Genomic DNA, 18,166 nt, shown 5'->3' with positions numbered 1-18,166 from the left:
CTTGTGAGTCACCTCCAATAAAATGAAAACCAAAAGAGTTGGACCCAGGATTCAGATCCCAATATGTAAAGAAAGAAAGCCAGATAAGGAACTGGAAATGAACTGACGAATTTTTGTGGCAGTTTGGCAACAGCAAACAGTTTGGGCATGACGGTGAGCGCTCTTGTTGGAGAATGCCAGCTCCAACACATGAAGTGTAAACTACCAAGTAATTTTAATAAGATGATAGGCAAAGTGCTTGATAATCAAAATCGGATACTCAGTCTGAACGAGACTGAACATTGCTATGAGGTATTAAAAAGGTTGCTTTGTGTAACATCACTCCTGGGGCACAGGGGTTGGCGAATCAATTAACAACAGATATTTTCTTTAAAGAAAAGTATGCAAATTCTTTGAAACTAATAGAAGGCTGGAGTAAAAGAGCATTTGCAAAGAGTGAGGTATTATGAAACCAATGTTCATCATCTTAGTAAAGTAAGACAAAATGAAATGGCAACATATATTCAAGAGCACATTTTAAATGAAAGCAATATGTTACTAAGTTATTTTAAATTGTGCTCCCCCACAGCACAGATGTCAACTGTCATTCATTTTTTTAGATATGGCCCAAAGAAGAAATAATTAGAATCATTACCTATGCATTATTCCAGTTACCAACACAACAGGTGAATATCTAACAAATGCTGTATTAAATAACTTGATAAAATAGCACACTGCTTTGGAAAATATATGAGACCAAGAGAAGTATATCTTCACTCTTTAGATTAGATTACACATTAGATTAATACTTGTTCCATAGATCATGAATACGACACTTCGTAATGATGTGGAACGTGTCAGGTTAATGAAAGATGTCTGTACAAGATATTACATTACACAAAATATTGCATGACACTAATGCTTAAGTTAGTTTTTTTCCCTCCCTTAATTTATATCTAAAAATTCAGCCAATGAGTAGAAGGAGTAGTCATCTAGAAATTCTTTTAATTTATTTTTAAATGTTGGTTAACTATCTGTCAGGCTTTTGATGCTGTTTGGTAGGTGACCAAAGACTTTTGTGGCAGCATAATTTACCCCCTTCTGTGCCAAAGTCAGATTTAACCCTGCATAGTGAAGATCATTCTTTCTCCTGGTGTTATAGCTATGCACACTGCTATTACTTTTGAACTGGGCTGGATTATTAACAACAAATTTCATAAGTGAATATATATATACTGTGAGGTTACTGTGAGGATCCCTAGATCCTTAAATAGATGTCTGCAAGATGACCGTGGGTGGGCTCCAGCAATTATTCTGATTACACGTTTTTGAGCAATGAATACTTTTCTACTCAACGATGAATTACCCCAGAATATGATACCATACGAAAGCAGTGAATGAAAGTAGGCATAGTAAGCTAATTTACTGAGATTCTTATCACCAAAATTTGCAATAACCCTAATAGCATACGTAGCCGAACTCAGACGTTTCAGCAGACCATCAATGTGTTGCTTCCAGTTTAACCTCTCATCAATGGACACACCTAAAAATTTTGAAAATTCTACCTTAGCTACAGACTTCTGTTCAAAGTCTATATTTATTACTGGAGTTGTGCCATTTACTGTACGGAACTGTATATACTGTGTTTTATCAAAATTTAAAGAGCGTCCGTTTGCTGAGAACCACTTAATAATTTTGTGAAAAACATCATTTACAATTACATCACTCAGTTCTTGGTTTTTGGATGTTATTACTATGCTTGTATCATCAGCAAAAAGAACTAACTTTGCATCTTCATCAATATGGAAAGGTAAGTCATTTATGTATATCAAGAACAGTAAAGGACCTAAGACCGAACCCTGTGGGACCCCGTGCTTGATTAGCCCCCAGTTTGAGGAATCAGCTGTTGTATTAACATTACATGAACCACTTATTTCAACTTTCTGCATTCTTCCAGTTAAGTATGAATTAAACCATTTGTGCACTGCCCCCCCTCAAACCATAATGATTTAGCTTATCTAAAAGAATTCCATGATTTACACAGTCAAAGGCCTTTGAGAGATCACAAAAAATACCAATTTAATATTTGATCAGTGAAAGCGTATATAGCATTTTCTGTTGAAAAGCCTTTCTGAAAACCAAACTGACATTTTGTTAGTACTTTATTTTTACATATATGGGAGGCTACTCTTGAATACATTACTTTCTCAAGAATTTTTGATAGAGCTGTCAGAAGAGAGATTTAAACCTTGTCATGAGCTTCGCAACACTATCATGTCTTATTCCCACCAAATTTGTCACACGACTTATTTCCACCAAATTTGTCACTACATTCTAAGATGTTTTCTACTACTTTTTTGCATTCATTTACAGATGGAGTATTTTGAAGAAGCATTTAACTAATATGAATCTGAAACAGATTAGTGGTACCCATTGGAAAAGCCAAACAGATGGCTTCAAGAATTGTGCATACTATATTGAAGTAAATGCATAATGCTGTTTATGAAGCCAATGTTGACATGAAGAAAAATGGAAGAAAATTGTGATGTGGACTGCAAGGAAGCTAAAAGAATACATGTTTTTAGTTGTATAGATGTTTGGCATGAAATTATGTTTAGGGTCCACCAGGTCAACAAAGCTGTACACATAATTGCTCCAAATTTAGAGTATTGTGCATAAAATTTAAAATCTTTGTTTTTTTTTTTTTTTTTTTTTTTTTTTTTTTTTTTTTTTTTTTTTTTTTTTTTTTTTTTAGAGATGAGATTTGAAGGAGCTATAATAGTGGGTAACAGATGACAAACTGCTTCCTGGAAAGATGGATCTCACTCAGACTTTTAAAAAGAAAAGAAAAATGTCCTTAGGAAAGTGAAGAAGCAATTGAAGAATAGGAATCACAACACTCCTGTAAGTAACTTTTTTCTACATTATTGTTGAAACTGTCATCTGCTCACTAAAATATAGATTGGGCTTACAGACAGTCATATTATGAACTTCAGCTTTCTATACAATTTTCATGATGCTGGTTAATGAGATATAATTGGGAAAAATTAAATGATGTAGTTTTGATCTTAGCATCTATCTTTCTTTTGAAAGTTCTCCACATGGCTATTATATTGGATTACAAAATCAGTTTTATTGACTTTTCACCAATAAGCTTATGGTCCTCCAGAATTTACCTGCAGATAATGAAGAGACAAGTTCTGAAAACTCAAGTGGATAAACTAATTTCTTAGATCAACTCTTTTTCAAGAATGATTGTGTGGACTGTCAACTTTATCCACTGAAAGCAGGGGCTGGAACTCGATGGAGTCATATTCTATTTTGAAAGATTCTGCTATGTTAAAGGCTTGAAACATTTCAATATTGTGTTTTTAATCCAGTGAAAAAACTGTCAGTGTATAGAGGGTGCTCAGAAAGAGCCTGAAAATCTTGTAAGTTTGGTTAGAACTAGTCTCAGAACATTGTAAGGGTGTTGCAGTATAAGCTGTGCTGAGAAATAGTTGTCAAGAAAAAAAAAATCTATGTTGCAACATTTTGTAGTTAATTAGCACTGAAGTTGTCCAATCAGGTCATTTTGCATGTAAATTCAAGTGACCCACCAGAAATGGTGTCACCAAATGTGCAGTCTCATGTGTTATCGTCTACACTATGAGAAGGAATGTAACTAATTGTTTTCTGGTCACCCACTTGAATCTGCACACACTGTAGCTTGATTGCCTAACTTCACTTTTAATTAACCTGGAAACAGCACAATTTATTGAATTTTTTTCTTAAGAATTATTTTGTAGTACAACCTATCTTGCGACACCTTATAAGCTTTTTTATAAGCTTTTCTGTTTCTGATAACCATGTTTACTGGGCAGTAGTAGAGATTATACATGCTTTTGTTAGTGGAATATTTCTCTTTCACATCACACAAAAAATTCTATTGTTCTTATTGAAAAAAATTAAAACTTTTGCCCATGTTTATCATTTATCAACCAAGTTAATGCCAATTTCTCTGAAATTTTGCTACGTACTGGGGAGTTTTCTTTACATGTAATGAATAACCACCAGAAGGAGGAGCCACTGGCTCCGAAAGCTTGTGAAAGTCAAATTATTGTGTGTGTGTGTGTGTGTGTGTGTGTGTGTGTGTGTGTGTGTGTGTGTGTTTTCCCCTGCCGCCGCTTGATGAGAAGATTTTTTTATATGTCCTTTTACATTATATTATCAATAATTAATTATTTTTGTTGTTAAATAACTTAAGTAGTTAAACACAGTAATGGCTTATGTTTCACATATCAGTACAAAAATTAGATGACTTTTTTCTTTTATTTCTACCACACTTTTTCTGATGGAATAATAAATAACTTATGGAATTAAAAAGGTCATTGTACACTTTCATCCTTTCCACTCAGTTCATTTTAGCTAGAACAGTGCAATAGGTCTAGTTCTTCCCACTTTCACTGATCGCTTTTAAAGATCTCAGGGTTACCTTAAATGGAACTGGACGGTTTCTTCTTTTAGTATTTATCACTAGAATAAGATGCCCAAATTTAATTTTGTTACAGAAGAATATTTATGCAATTCTTAATTAATGAGCAGTAGATTTATATTTGTTTTTAAAGGACTTATCAAGAGCCCAAAGAATAGCAGCTAATGTCTAACAGTGGGGGAAAGGGGGCAGGCAGATTTCAAATAATATGTCATTTGTGTGTAAAAATGTTCTTGAATGGTCCTGGACTATGGGGTCATTAATTAGTCATATATCTGGCTAGTCTTAAAGTAGCAGAATCACCAACTCTCAAGAAACCTTAATGGATTTTAGACAAGATGCATAACCTAGGAGATCTAGGCATTCAGGTTCTAAGATATGGCAGAATTCTTCAACAGCTCTTCAGTCCGTTTTTCTGGTATAGGACATAATGTAGGGTGTTTCACAATGTTTTCCAAATTTGAATAATGCATGCTAAAAACAAAATACAATGATGGTGGTGTTGTGTATTAGTAGTGTGAAGTATCAAGTTTCACAACATTGCAAGTCAGTAGTAATCACATCATACTGTTCTAATCAACATTGTGCATTTGCAATGTACTGCCATTTCCACTACAGTGAATCTATTGTGTGTGGGCAACGTGTCTTTCATAAGCATTTCAAGGGTGAGCTGCATTAGTCAAACCCAGTTTGTGGAACAATGTTGAAGTGGGTGTGAAAGCTACCAGTGCATTGAACCAAAGTCAACTGGCTCTCAGAAAACCATCCAAACTCCATGCCAGACTTTTACCTACAGGGCTATTTAAAGACCAGAGTGTACTCCAAGAACAGCCTGCAATGGATAAAAGTTCGAATCCATGATGGAATTTCCAGATTTCATCTAGCAGTTAAAAAAGATGTGTTCAAAAACTTGGTGAAATGTCTCAAGTATTATATAGCCATGAAGGGTTGTCATGTTTCCGATGTAGTATTCCATAAGTGAACTTTTAGTTTGTGTGCTATTCAAATCTGAAATCATCGAAACATCGTGAAACACACTGTAAAATCATTATTTAGATGCTTGTCCTCCAACAACAATGACTCTCTGCTGCTTTGCAGTGTAAAGTAGCATTTTCCTTGTCAAACAGCAGCCCCTCCTCTCTCTGCTCTGCTCTGCTGATCTTGGAATTCAGAGGCTTGGCTGCAAAATGAGCTGTGACTCTTGTCATCAAAAAAAGCATTAGTGACCAGAATGTGCAACAACAGACTGCCAGGATAGCATTCAAAATTCTACTGCTGTACAGAAACAGCCTCTCAATTCTGACTGATTACACAGGCATTATCTGAACTTTCCGCATTCCAACAGGTGCCATTAGCATCAAACACATTAACACAAAATCTAGCAGCACATAAAGATGATGTATGTTAACCTACCATGGGTTGATAATAAGACCTTCACAGGAAAAACTATGACAGTCAGTTAGTTTTGATGTAGGCAAGGGAGGTCATTACTAAAAGCTCAGGTTTTTTATTCTAATTTGGTGTGACAAGAAAATAGAGAATACTTTATACGAGGATGTCATAACAAGAAACTTTGTTCCCATGTTAAAAATCATTCCATAAGTTGTAAAAGCAGTAGTGATAGAACATAATAATAAGATTAAATTTAACTAGAATTTTCTATTAATATAAGGCAAGATATAAACACTCACAAAAAATTGCTTAAAACAACATCTGCTATTCCCAGCTGTCCATCAGCTTCTGTTAACCTCCATTTTGCATGTTTGAAGCATATTTCATTTGCTCGCACAACTCTCACAGGCTTATCCCCGCGCATTATGGCCAGTTTTTGATTGGCTGATAACTGAGTTTCTTTGTAACAAGACAGCATCATATGTAATTCCTCACTTTGTGAATTTAGCTGTTCTTTGCATTCATAAACCTAAAGAGATAGGGCAACAGAATTAGGAAAGTGGTAAATATTGATTTACAAGAAACCTACAAAATGCAGAGTCATTGCATATCCCTGTAATTACCTGTCTCTCAAGCTCCTCCATTTCCTGCTGATATAGTTCATTATTGGCAGGATCTTCCATTTCTGCTATATTCCGCTGCAGAATGTAAGTTTCTTTCTCCAGTCGGCGTAATTTTGAGACTAATGATCTAAATGTGAAATTCATTGCATATCATCAGCAATTAATCTATGGTGCTTTGTATGTATCTCAATAAATATTTTTCAATGACTTAAAGCTAATCACGACATCTACAATAAATGAAACAACCAACACACACACACACACTATTTGCATTTGAAAATATCTGTTTCAGTTTCCCACTGGGAATTTCCATATTTATGGTATGTTACATTTAACAACATAATTCCAGTCAAGAAAGACTGAACAGTGGTTTGCATGCCTTTTCTTTTAAATGAAGGCACTATATTCTATGTTCATTTCTGGAGACATACTTTCGTAGCTATTTTTTTTGTAAAAAAGAAAGCAATGTTAGTCTGTTTAAAAGATTATAAATTTTATAATATTTTTTATAAAATATACAGAAAACTAGCAAAGCAAAATATTAATCTGAAGAGGGAGAGGCAAACTTTTGAGTATCATTTGAAACAAGTGTAGAAGACAATATTTTCAAAATCTGTGGTAGTTGGAATTTATCATTGGTTCCACCTGAGAAAGCAATAAATGCTGTCTTTTTCTTAGTCTTGGATTTTCAGTCATCTGCAACAAAAACAACATGGTGTATGTTGATTACAGTGTTGTCCCCCCCCCCCCTCCACCCACCCACACACCCACACACACACACACACACACACACACACACACACACACATTGGTAGAATGCCAGTATACTGATAGACATGGTTGAGAGTACCTGAGAAACCATAAGCTATGAAAGAATGTTTCAGTTGTATCACTGTTACATATTAAATGAGTGTGCTCACAGATGCAAAGTTGTACCTAGCCACCTGCTACTGGTAACAGAATGATTCCATCACTACTACATTTTAATACACAGAAATATCTAAGATTTGAGATACAAATTTATATTAATGTTTCTATAAACTAGCTGTACATCAAAACTTAACATATCTCACTGGGGTGCACCATACGCGATAACATGCAGTACAGATCCTCCCAACCAAAATATGATAACTATAGATGTGGCACTTTCTCTTCTTTATAAGCTTATTATGTTTATCACTAAAGAATCATTTCTCCGCTCTAAAAAAAGTACCACAAAATATATCAGACATTATCCAAATTGTAAAATTAATATTTAGGTTTATACCTGACTTGGTTTTGTAACTGTTGTATGGGCTTTCTCTGGTCCTCAACACTGTGCAGCTGCAACTGAAATCTCATTCTCTGCAGTCGTTCATATGCCTCTTTTCTTTGAGGCTCAACATAAAGCAGTAAATTGTTTACAATGTCCAGGATCATGGCATACTGTTTAAGGAGCAAGAAGTCCATTAATAACCAAATTTAATGCAGAAGACACAAATGAGTCCATTGCAATATTCCCACCTGCAATGAATTAGTGCAAACATCAAGATCATAATGCATTAATGTAAATGCATCTATAGCACGTTCTCGCTTTTCCCACGGGCCTCCATCTTCATTAGGTGGTGGCGGAACTTCGTCAAGTGTGCTTGGATCAATACTGCTGTCACCATAAGCTGCATAGAAGAATTCACATTTGCAGCGAGACACGATGCGTTGCAACTGCAAAGAGTAGAATGATAAATCATGGTAATATAACTGAATCCTTAAACTTAGCAATATTATTAACAAGATGACCACAAAGTAAAGTTACCTGTATTGGGGGATTTTCTCCCACATTGCTGGCTCCAACAGTTTCACTGACAACACCACCAACAGACTGCCCGCTGCCCACTAGGTGTGGCAGGTCAGGTACATCAGATATCACTGTTGAATCCTTTTCTTGAATATTGTCCACAGTAAGCCACATTATATTTTCTGTTTAGAAAAAGATACAGCATCTAAACATTTGTATTTAGTTGAAGACGCAGGATTCGCTGATATACGCAGCCAAAATCTACACATCCGTTTACTGATTTTCATCACTATTTCATTTTGTTTCATAATTAAAGCAATTAATTAATATGTAGCTAGCATTGCACTGTATATATTTTGGTAGCTTTGAAGTACCTCTGGCCAATGTCCAGAACATCTGTGACAGCATAGTATGACTTACAAAATATTGTGATGCTGAAATGTGTAATGGCACACACATGAGATATGCTACAGCAGTATGCAGCACCTGTGAAGTAAATACGTCTTCCACCATTTATTGTTGTTGAAAGAAATTATATTGCATAAATGACTTTTGTAGCTATCCAGATTTTAGTGATTTGGCATACTTGACACTCAAACTTTTGGTACCAAAGGAAAAATGTATTTCCTGTTCTTTACAGTGAAATTGAAGCTGAAAGAGTACCACATAAGTCAAATAAGGTAAAAAAGGTGTAAATTCAGATTAACAGCAAAACTGGAAGATTCCTGAGGCTATTCTCATATAGTATTTTTATCTTCAGGGAAGTCACAATGCCACAAAACTGTAGCAAAACACTGAAAAACATGCACAGAATGAACAGTTAGTGCAGTGACTGTCAGCTGGCAATCACACTCAAAAACAAATTTCCACTTTCATATACTACTTTTTAATGAACAATGATCTCTTTCTTGATGAAAAGATGAAGGAAAGGGACCGTATGGTAAGTCTCCCGTGACCCACGGTTATGGGTGACTTTCCCTAAATCTACCTCTTTTCCTAGATCTCTCCAGTCCTTTACCTTCACGTTTCTTCCTTCCCCTTCAACTCTTCTGACTGAAGAAGAAGCCACTGGCTCTGAAAGCTTGCCAGTTACAACTGTCCTTTATGTGTGTATTCTGCTGCCACTTGTGTGTAGATTTTTTTATCTACACAATTAAATAATTTTGTCTCTAATTGATTGTTTTCATTGTTATATAAAGTATTTTCTATGATATAAAGATGATGATGATGGATGTGATGGATGACACGTTCTTTAAAATGATGCATAGTGGAGTTGCAAACAAAATTGAGTGAAGCAAAAAAAAGTTATGTTTTTCGTTTACGTTATCTAACCAGTTGCAGCTCTTCACAAATAACCCATTATGGGTTAAGTGTATTTTTATATAAGCAACAAATACGAGAAATGTAGATCAATTTTTCTGAAATGTAACCAACACCAATAAATTCAATGAAGTAGGTAGATACTGACATGAAGAGCTGAAAGATACATTCTTATCACCTGTGATGGAATAGGAGCTAATGTGTCACATATACTAAATTTAAACATAAAATCATCAGCCTTCTGAAATGAGCCTCTTCCATCACATGCATGCAAAAATTATATTTTTCTGAGAAATATTAAAGGACTACTAATATTGGTGTCAGTTGTCAGTTAATTAATTGTTATTTTTGCAACACTTTTTAACAGAAATATGAAAACCATTATAAACCGAAAGCACTAATTTTTAATGGATAGGTAGCTATGAGGTACAATGAAAAGTTCCTGGAATACACCAATAAATGAATTTATACTTTACCTGGATCTTATTTACCACCACCACCACCACCACCACCACTACAACCACAATCACCACCTTCAAAATAGTTTCCTGGGAGTACATACACCATTTCTAGTAGTTTTTCAATGAACTAAAAGCTCCCTCGAATACATTTTTTCGTGAGAGAGTTTAGTACCACTTGTGATTCTGCTTTAATCTCCTCAACCTCATCAAATCTTCGGCCTTTTAACTTGAGTTTCACTCTGGAGGAATAAAAACAAGTTGTGCTCAGTGCCATGTTGGGTGAATACTGGGATGAGGAAAAATGTAATTTTGTTTTGCAGCAGAAACTCAAGAATGATCAATGGAGTGTGTCACCTCACATTGTCATGATTAATCACTAATCAGCCATGTGCCACTTTTTTGGACATTTTCTTCTTATGTTCTCCTTCAACTGCCTCTGGACATAACAGTAGAACATTGCACTGGCAGACTGACAAGGACGGACAGATTATGGAAATTCTCTCCACGTCAAAGAAAAAGATGAGCACAGATTTCACATTACTCTTCAACTGCCGGGCTTTCTCAAGAAATGTTAATAATGGACTCCCACTTTGACAACTGCTGCTTGGTTTCAGGAATGCATCCGTAAACTGTGCTTTCATCATCAATAATAATCTTATAAAGAGAGCCTGGTTCACTTTTAAGCCTTTTTTAAAAATTCTCTGCAGACTTGCACACAATGCTGTTTCAGCTTTCACTGAAAATTTAGAGCACAAACTTTGTGGCAATTTGTCACAAGTGCAGTTGATCCAACTAAATCATGTCCCATAAGACATCCCCAAGATATTGCATTTGTTTTGAGTGGTCTGAATATGACCTTCCAACACTGTTTTCTGAACAGCAGCGTTTCCTAGAACACTGGTTGACAACCATCCACAATCTGGATCATTGTCAAATGATGTTCCGCCACCTTCAAAATATTTAAAACAAGTCCAGGTTGGATTACCAAGGATTATGGAAATGATAGATCAGTACTTACCGTAAAGACATGTTTAGTTGCAGACAGGCACAATGAAAAGGCTTTTGGCCAAGCATTCCCCAGAAAAGAAATAAAATCCACACATTCACCCAAGAAGGCATACCTCATGAACATTATGTCCAGTCACACGGCTAAAATGGCCAGAGATAGTGCTCAAGTGTGCATCATGAGGTGTGCTTGTTTGTGTAAATGTACGTGTGTTTTCTTCCTTTTCTGAACAAGGATTCTGCCAAAAGCTTAGTGTGTAACAGTCTTTTCACTGTGGCTGTCTGCAACTTAGCACTTCACCTTTACAGTGAGTAGCAATCTATCCTTTCCATAATTGCCGATAAACCATTCATAAATTTGACTGTGATCTAAGGCATGCTCCCCAAGTCTTGCTTTAAGATGATGTGTGTTTCTGAAGAGGTTTTTTTGAGCCTGAAACCAAAGTTTGAGAACATAAATTGCTCCCCGATGCTTGCCACCATCAGTTTCACAAGGCATACAACACAAAATAATGTGAAAAATGAATAGGAACTAAATGTGATGCACAAAAGCTGCTCGAGGCATTAACTCACAAAGGACATATGAGGTACCACTTACCAGAGCTACACTGTACAAGCTACATATACATACTGGGAACTTTTGGGTAGCATCTTGTATAAAGTGAGGACATTTGCTGCTAAGTTATTGGACTCTCATTCTTCTTCAGAATGATGAAGAGACACACTCTCTCTCTCTCTCTCTCTCTCTCTCTCTCTCTCTCTCTCTCTCTCTCTCTCTCTCTCTCTCTGGTCAATGTTGCACCACTAGCAACCTCTTGTGTCATGGGATAAACAATGTTGTATGGGTGGTAGAGAGATTCATGTTTATGCTGCCATCCTTTCCACATCAAATGCTCCTTTCCTAACAGTCTATGCACCTTTCGTATGCTGGTCCATCAGCAGTTATTCACTATCTATACCAACAACTTCCTCCAGGGTATCCTCCCCTCCAACTACCCCACAAATTTGTTCACAAACAATTCCCGTTGCAATCTTGTGCATTTATTTAATGAACAGTTCCCTATTTTGCAAGTAAACTTACTTAAATGTTGATTGCAAGTGCTAATTTAAAAGTAGTCAATCACATTTGTTAGCAGACATGACAGTTGAAAAAAGAACCAAAAGATGTTTCTGTCAAACAGGCAAAAATATTTTTTAAACAATATTTAATGACAATTTGTTTTCGTTCTCAGACCAGTATTCCTGCCCCTACCCCTGCAATTGTTCCCACCGTAAACCTTGTCCATGCCCCATGCATTACCACTTACACACAGCACATGTAATGTGCAGGAACTTTAACATGCAGCCTGTATTTTTGGCAAAATTAGCTTCCATGTTTGGGGAACAAGTGTTTTCTTTTATGATTAGACACGTACATTTAAATTTTTTGCCATGATATGTACCTTAAGATGAAACTGATCACAAAAAATTGAAATAAAGATAAAAAACAATGATTGGATATAAAGTAGTAATAAAAGAGGAAAAATAGTTGTTTTCTGTATTATAAGAGCTTTTGTTGAGGTGCAGCAGCATTTTCTCACCAACAAGCAGAATGCTTTGACAATTTAAAATTTTTCTGGACATTATCTTCCCTTAATAAGAAAATATTCAATAGCACTGGTTTTGAATCTGCAGCATATAAGTTCCAATTAGCACATTGCAGGGCACCTTGGTGGACCTGTGACCATACTTGACAATGCTAGACACAGAACTGGCAACATAGTTGATGTAGACGTAGAAATGAAAATAACTATTTGTATTTTACAGAAGGACCCTGGGTGTGGTCATAACACATTGACTAGTTAAATTTTCTGAGGCTATGGTGTGGAAACTACAAAAAGTACAACATGGCAGGCAGCCACAAGTTAAACAAATGACAACTCTGAGTAAGTGTTCCAGTATGTGGAGTGGTGTGGGGGAGAAAAGCTGTGCCTCCCTCTCACACAGCAGCCTGTTTGCATCCATGTCATGTATTTCTGTGCAAGCAAAAGTGACATATGGTCAATGGCTTTAGCAATCCCTTCTGGTGTTGTGAGAGTCATACTCGAACCCTGTAATGAGAGCAAGATTTGGGCTCTTCACTCATCGCAAAATAAGAAAACGCAAAAACGAGCTAAGCACATCTCAACAACACAAAGCAAAGCAAAACAGACTGCAAACAGCATTTGGTAATGCCTACCACACAATATCTTGCTGATATTGGTAGCATTGTAAATGAGGTACTTCTCGCACAACCTCTACCAGTATCTCATACAACTGCAAATCAAAACATCTCTCACCTAAAACTGTCACATTATGATGCCTGCAATTTCACATAATTTAAATTTTAGCAATGAGACAAACAAACTTTTCTTTGTTCTAAGATGATAGACCACATGGCTGATTCCTACATTGCCATAAACAGCATGTTTCCTACAGAGAACATTCAACCACCCGTTGTTTGACATTTCACTTTTTTTTTTTTTTTCCAAACACATTCTTACACACATTATCTTTCCAAACTCAACTTCACCAGATGTTGTGATATACTAGTAACTGAAAACTGGTTACTATTTCAGTGCTTGTATCCAAAAAATAAAACTATTTCAAACTACCTGCAATAAAAATAATTGATATGTATTTTCACATTCTGAGGTAGAATTTCTATCTGTATTTGCATTTACCACAAATATGATTTTTTAATGTCACTAATAATGTGTAAAATTATATAACTGGATAGATAAAAAAATCTACTAACCACATGGCGGCAAAACACACTCATAAAAGACTGTTGTAATTAGTAAGCTTTGGGAGACAGTGGCTCCTTCTTCAGGCAGAAGGGTTGAAAGGAAAGGAAGATGGGTGAACGAAAATGACTGGAGAGGTCTGGGAAAAGGGGTAGATTTTGGGAAGAGTTGAAAAGTAGATTTCCCGGGCCATCACATCCAATTCTAGTACTGCTGATCCCTTCACAAAACTGCCCCAGAGCACACCATTAGTGACTCAGTATTATCCTGGTCTAGAATGTGTTAATCAGCTACTTCAACAGGGCCATGACTTCCAAAAATAATGCCCTGAAATTTTGCTCACCACATCTACAATAGCTTTCAGTCACCCTCCAAATCTCCGCAACATTCTTGTCAGACCCTATGCTTCTTCTGTACCCATCTCCCTACACTGTGGCTCCTACCCCTATGACTGTCCCTGCTGCAAGACTTGCCCTGTGCACCATCCTTACACTGCCTAACTGACAGCCCTGTAACTGGCAAAATGTATACTATCAAAGGAAGAACCACTGGTGAAATGACATGTCATATACCAGCTATCATGTAAACACTGTTCAGCCTTCTACATTGTCATGACTACCACCAAATTATCAATTAGGATAATAAGGCACATGCAGATGGTGTATACTAGCAACTCGCAGTATCCTGTTGCAGAGCATTCTCTACAACATGACATTCGTGACCTCAGTGCCTGTTTCACCAGACATGCCATCTGGATTTTTCCCCCAGACACCAGTTTCTCACAACTCAGCAGGTGGGAACTAGCAATATAACATGTCCTTACTGCTCGGCACCCACCTGGCCTTAATTTATGTTAAGTTCTTCTGTCTCAGCATTTCTTCACTGTGACTACTCTTTGCTTCACACTGTCTTTCACTGTCTTTCCCATCTATTTTTCATGCCCCCCCCCCCCCTCCCGTTTCTGTTACATACAATGTACTTAGCTTTTCATTCTTATTAACCCATGCATGGTGTTTTAGTAGTAATCTCTGTCTTGTGTATTATCCTGTCTTTAACCTTTAAGCTCTCAGGTTTTCAAATCTCGTCCTATGCAGTCCCCAACCATCAGTCTTTCCTTCCCATCCCGTACGGTAAGTCTTCCTTGACCCGCAGTTCTGGGTGACTTTCGCAAAAGCAACCCCTTTTCCTAGACCTCTCCAGTCCTTTTCCTTCACCCTCCTTCCTTACCCTTCAAGCCTTTTGCCTGAAGAAGGAGCCACTGGCTCTGAAAGCTTGCCAATTATAACAGTCTTATGTGTGTGTTCTGCCGCCACTTGGTGAGTAGATTTTTTATCTATCCAATTACATAATTTTGTCAATAATTGATTGTTTTCATTATTATATTAGCCCATGTGGACATCATACCTTATCATTTAACCCTCTTGTCAGTCTTTGTTGTCGTTTGTCTTATTCAAACTGTCTCTGTTTCCTAACTTATGTGGCAATCCATTCATTTATTTATCTGTATCACCAAGAGTAATCAACACTATGCCCCTACTTTTTTTTTCTAATACTGATTTCCGTGCTCATTTACAGGTCCATTTTTATTTGCATATAACAATTCCATTGTTATTTACGAATTTGGATAAAACCATTTATGGTTCATTACACTGCATGGCCTTCTCCCAATCATCTTTCGCCAATTTATTTGGAAATTTAACAGGCTCTTTTCTTTTCCACTATTCACTTATCTTGGTTACACATAATTCTTTCACATTTTTTTGCGTTTGTTTTTCGGCAAAAAACTCTGATCAGTTTTTATTGCCGTCTCTTTAATTGTCAAGCTAAGGAGTTTACATTTTTTCCAATGACTTTCACTTTCTGTTTACCCAGTTTCTAAAATTTATTCTACTTTCACAACTTTCCTGGTCAATTTTTTCCTTTTATCATACAGATTATCCACTCACTACCTCTTATTTTTTACCACTCTCATGACTCTCCAAATTATCCTCTCTTGCTATGATGAATCCCATCTCATATTACGTCCGTTCTTTCCAAAAACATGCCTTTGCCACTATCAAAACTAAGATCCCTCAATCTGTTTCTTGAAACCTGTGGAGTTACTCCAAAAGGCCTGAAATTGGAAGTCTCTGTTTCTGGATGCCACCCCACCCTACACCAGGCTCTTTAACAATTTGAAATACAGCAGTCTCTTGCTCTTACCCGGCTAACTGAAATGTTGCTTTTTGAATAATTAATAGAATATGTTTCAATTGTTCAATCAAGGCTAAAAACATTAAGGAAAATTTTCTCTGTGTAAATAAATCTGTAAAGTTGAAAAGATGATGATTTAATGTACGGAATGTTTTTTTTTTTTTTTTTTTTTTTTTGCTGTCCTGATAAAGAATGTTCCAGAGAAATGTTTATATATCGAAACTGTAAAGCAAGTTGAAGGCTATCACCTTAATTTGTTTTTGATGGCTGTTTCATAAAATGAAAGTGTCACTGTCGTATCAGTAACTTTTGGCTGAATAATTACCCTAGTTTAATTACAGTACCTGTGTTTGGATTAAGAACCTACTTTCCTATTCCATTAATGCCAATTTCAATTTATGTTACATTTTAGAACTTTTTCAGGCTGCAGTGAAGGAGAGTTTCTGACGAATTGTTTGGTGTCTACAGCCGAACGCCACTAGTTTTTACTTTATCAAACTTTTATTTCTGTGCTCCTGAGATCTCTTATAGCAATCTTTTCTGTCTGTACCCGGGCAAGAAAATTACATGAACTGCGTGATTTTGAGATTGGTCACTGGCCTCTAAACAATGCAATCTGTCAACCTTCTCAATGGTCTAATAGGAACCTGATGCTGGTTGGTGGAATATACTTTCATTACCAATTTTTCTATGCACCATTCTATCATTTCAGAAGCTTTGGCAAAAGCAATAAATATTATATTGCATTCTTTTTTTTAATACCAGTAATATGATATAATCAGTGACTATATGCCTCATCAGCAAACTCCCACTCTACCAGACTTCCCTCCTCCTACAAAATCCTGCAGTTATCTGCCCCTCAAGTTTTGTTGAATGGTATCTTCCACCAAGCCACCTTCAAACTGAAACAACATGCCAGACATCACCTCAAAAAACTATTCCGACTTCTCCTAAACTACCTGAACAGCGGTATTTCCCTTCTTGTTCCTCTGCAGCTCCCTAAACAGACACACCATCAACTACTACTTCTCTCCCACAAACCAAGCTTTGCTAACCTCCTTAATGTGCCACAGCCTTCACTTTTGCCTCCCAGATCAAGAATAACCCAAAATCCCAAGAACCAATGATGACAGTACAGTATCCTTAGCCTCTCATCTAAAGCACTCTCCCCTCCTGAATTATCTGTATTATCTTACGACCTCACTTTCACTCCTCAACCTACTTTCCTTCACATGTAATATCCATTGAAAATATCACTTTGCAACCACATCCCAAAACGTTTCCTACAGAAAACCTGACAGTGAACCCTGCTTTGAACAATTCAGGCCATGATCCTCAAAATCCCCCTTCCAAGAATTCCTCACATCCAGCATTGCTTCACAACCCTTTCTCAGGTCCCTACAACATGACCATAACCTGTCCTCTGCAGAACTCCAGGCTCCATGGTCCCTAAAACCTGATGACTCCATTATTACCCTCCCAGCAGACAAAGGACCTACCCCTGTAGTACTTTACTGAAAGGAGTATGTTAGTGAAAGTCTACACTAGCTGTCTGTCACTACATACAGTGTCTGCCACAAAAATCCCATCCCTGCAATTCAAATTGACTTGCAGTCCCTCCTTAAAACCTCAGGCTGCTCACAAGGACTAACACCTCAATAGATGGAACTTCTCACTCCACCCAAACCATGTACCCCCAATTTTTACCTTCTTCTTAAGATCCACAAACTCAATCATCCTGGCTGTCCTATAGTTACTGGCTTTAAAGCACCTGTCGAACATATATCTGCCTTAGTTGATCAACACCTGCAACCCATAGTACAAAGACTCCCTTCCTACATCATAGATACCAACCAAATCCTAGATCATCTGAAATTATGTCCCATCCCACTCCAACAGTACGCTTGTCACCATTGATACCACCTCCCTCTATACCAACATCCCCCAAGTACATGGTCTGTCTGCTGCTGAACATTTCCTCAGTCAGCCCCAACTGATACAAAACCTGTGGCATCCTTCCTACTCACCTAAATCAATTTTATACTTACCAACAACTACTTCACTTTTGAGGGGTAGGCATACAAATAAATCAGGGGTACGGCCATGGGAATCAAGATGGCTCCTTCCTATCCAACCTTTTCGTAGTTCACTTGGAGGGGGCTTTCCTGGGATCCATAAGT

At 36.9% G+C, this 18,166-nt stretch overlaps 1 protein-coding gene across 1 annotated transcript in view; it reads right to left on the bottom strand.

Annotated features, from left to right (window-relative positions):
* LOC126336877 (protein KIAA0100) overlaps positions 1 to 18,166 on the bottom strand; it is a 316,670-nt gene that overhangs the window by 39,928 nt on the left and 258,576 nt on the right. Inside the window, exons 29-33 of the mRNA XM_050000988.1 lie at positions 8,261 to 8,424; positions 7,972 to 8,169; positions 7,736 to 7,893; positions 6,469 to 6,595; positions 6,145 to 6,374 (exon numbers count right to left, since the gene is read on the bottom strand). Of these exons, the coding sequence (XP_049856945.1) occupies positions 6,145 to 6,374; positions 6,469 to 6,595; positions 7,736 to 7,893; positions 7,972 to 8,169; positions 8,261 to 8,424 (877 nt within the window). The remainder of the gene's footprint in view (positions 1 to 6,144; positions 6,375 to 6,468; positions 6,596 to 7,735; positions 7,894 to 7,971; positions 8,170 to 8,260; positions 8,425 to 18,166) is intronic.

The sequence above is a fragment of the Schistocerca gregaria genome, chromosome 1 (genome assembly GCF_023897955.1).
Source record: "Schistocerca gregaria isolate iqSchGreg1 chromosome 1, iqSchGreg1.2, whole genome shotgun sequence".
NCBI classification, from domain to species: domain Eukaryota; kingdom Metazoa; phylum Arthropoda; class Insecta; order Orthoptera; family Acrididae; genus Schistocerca; species Schistocerca gregaria.
Note: the sequence above shows the minus strand (reverse complement) of the source record. Positions and strands in the feature narration are given on the sequence as shown.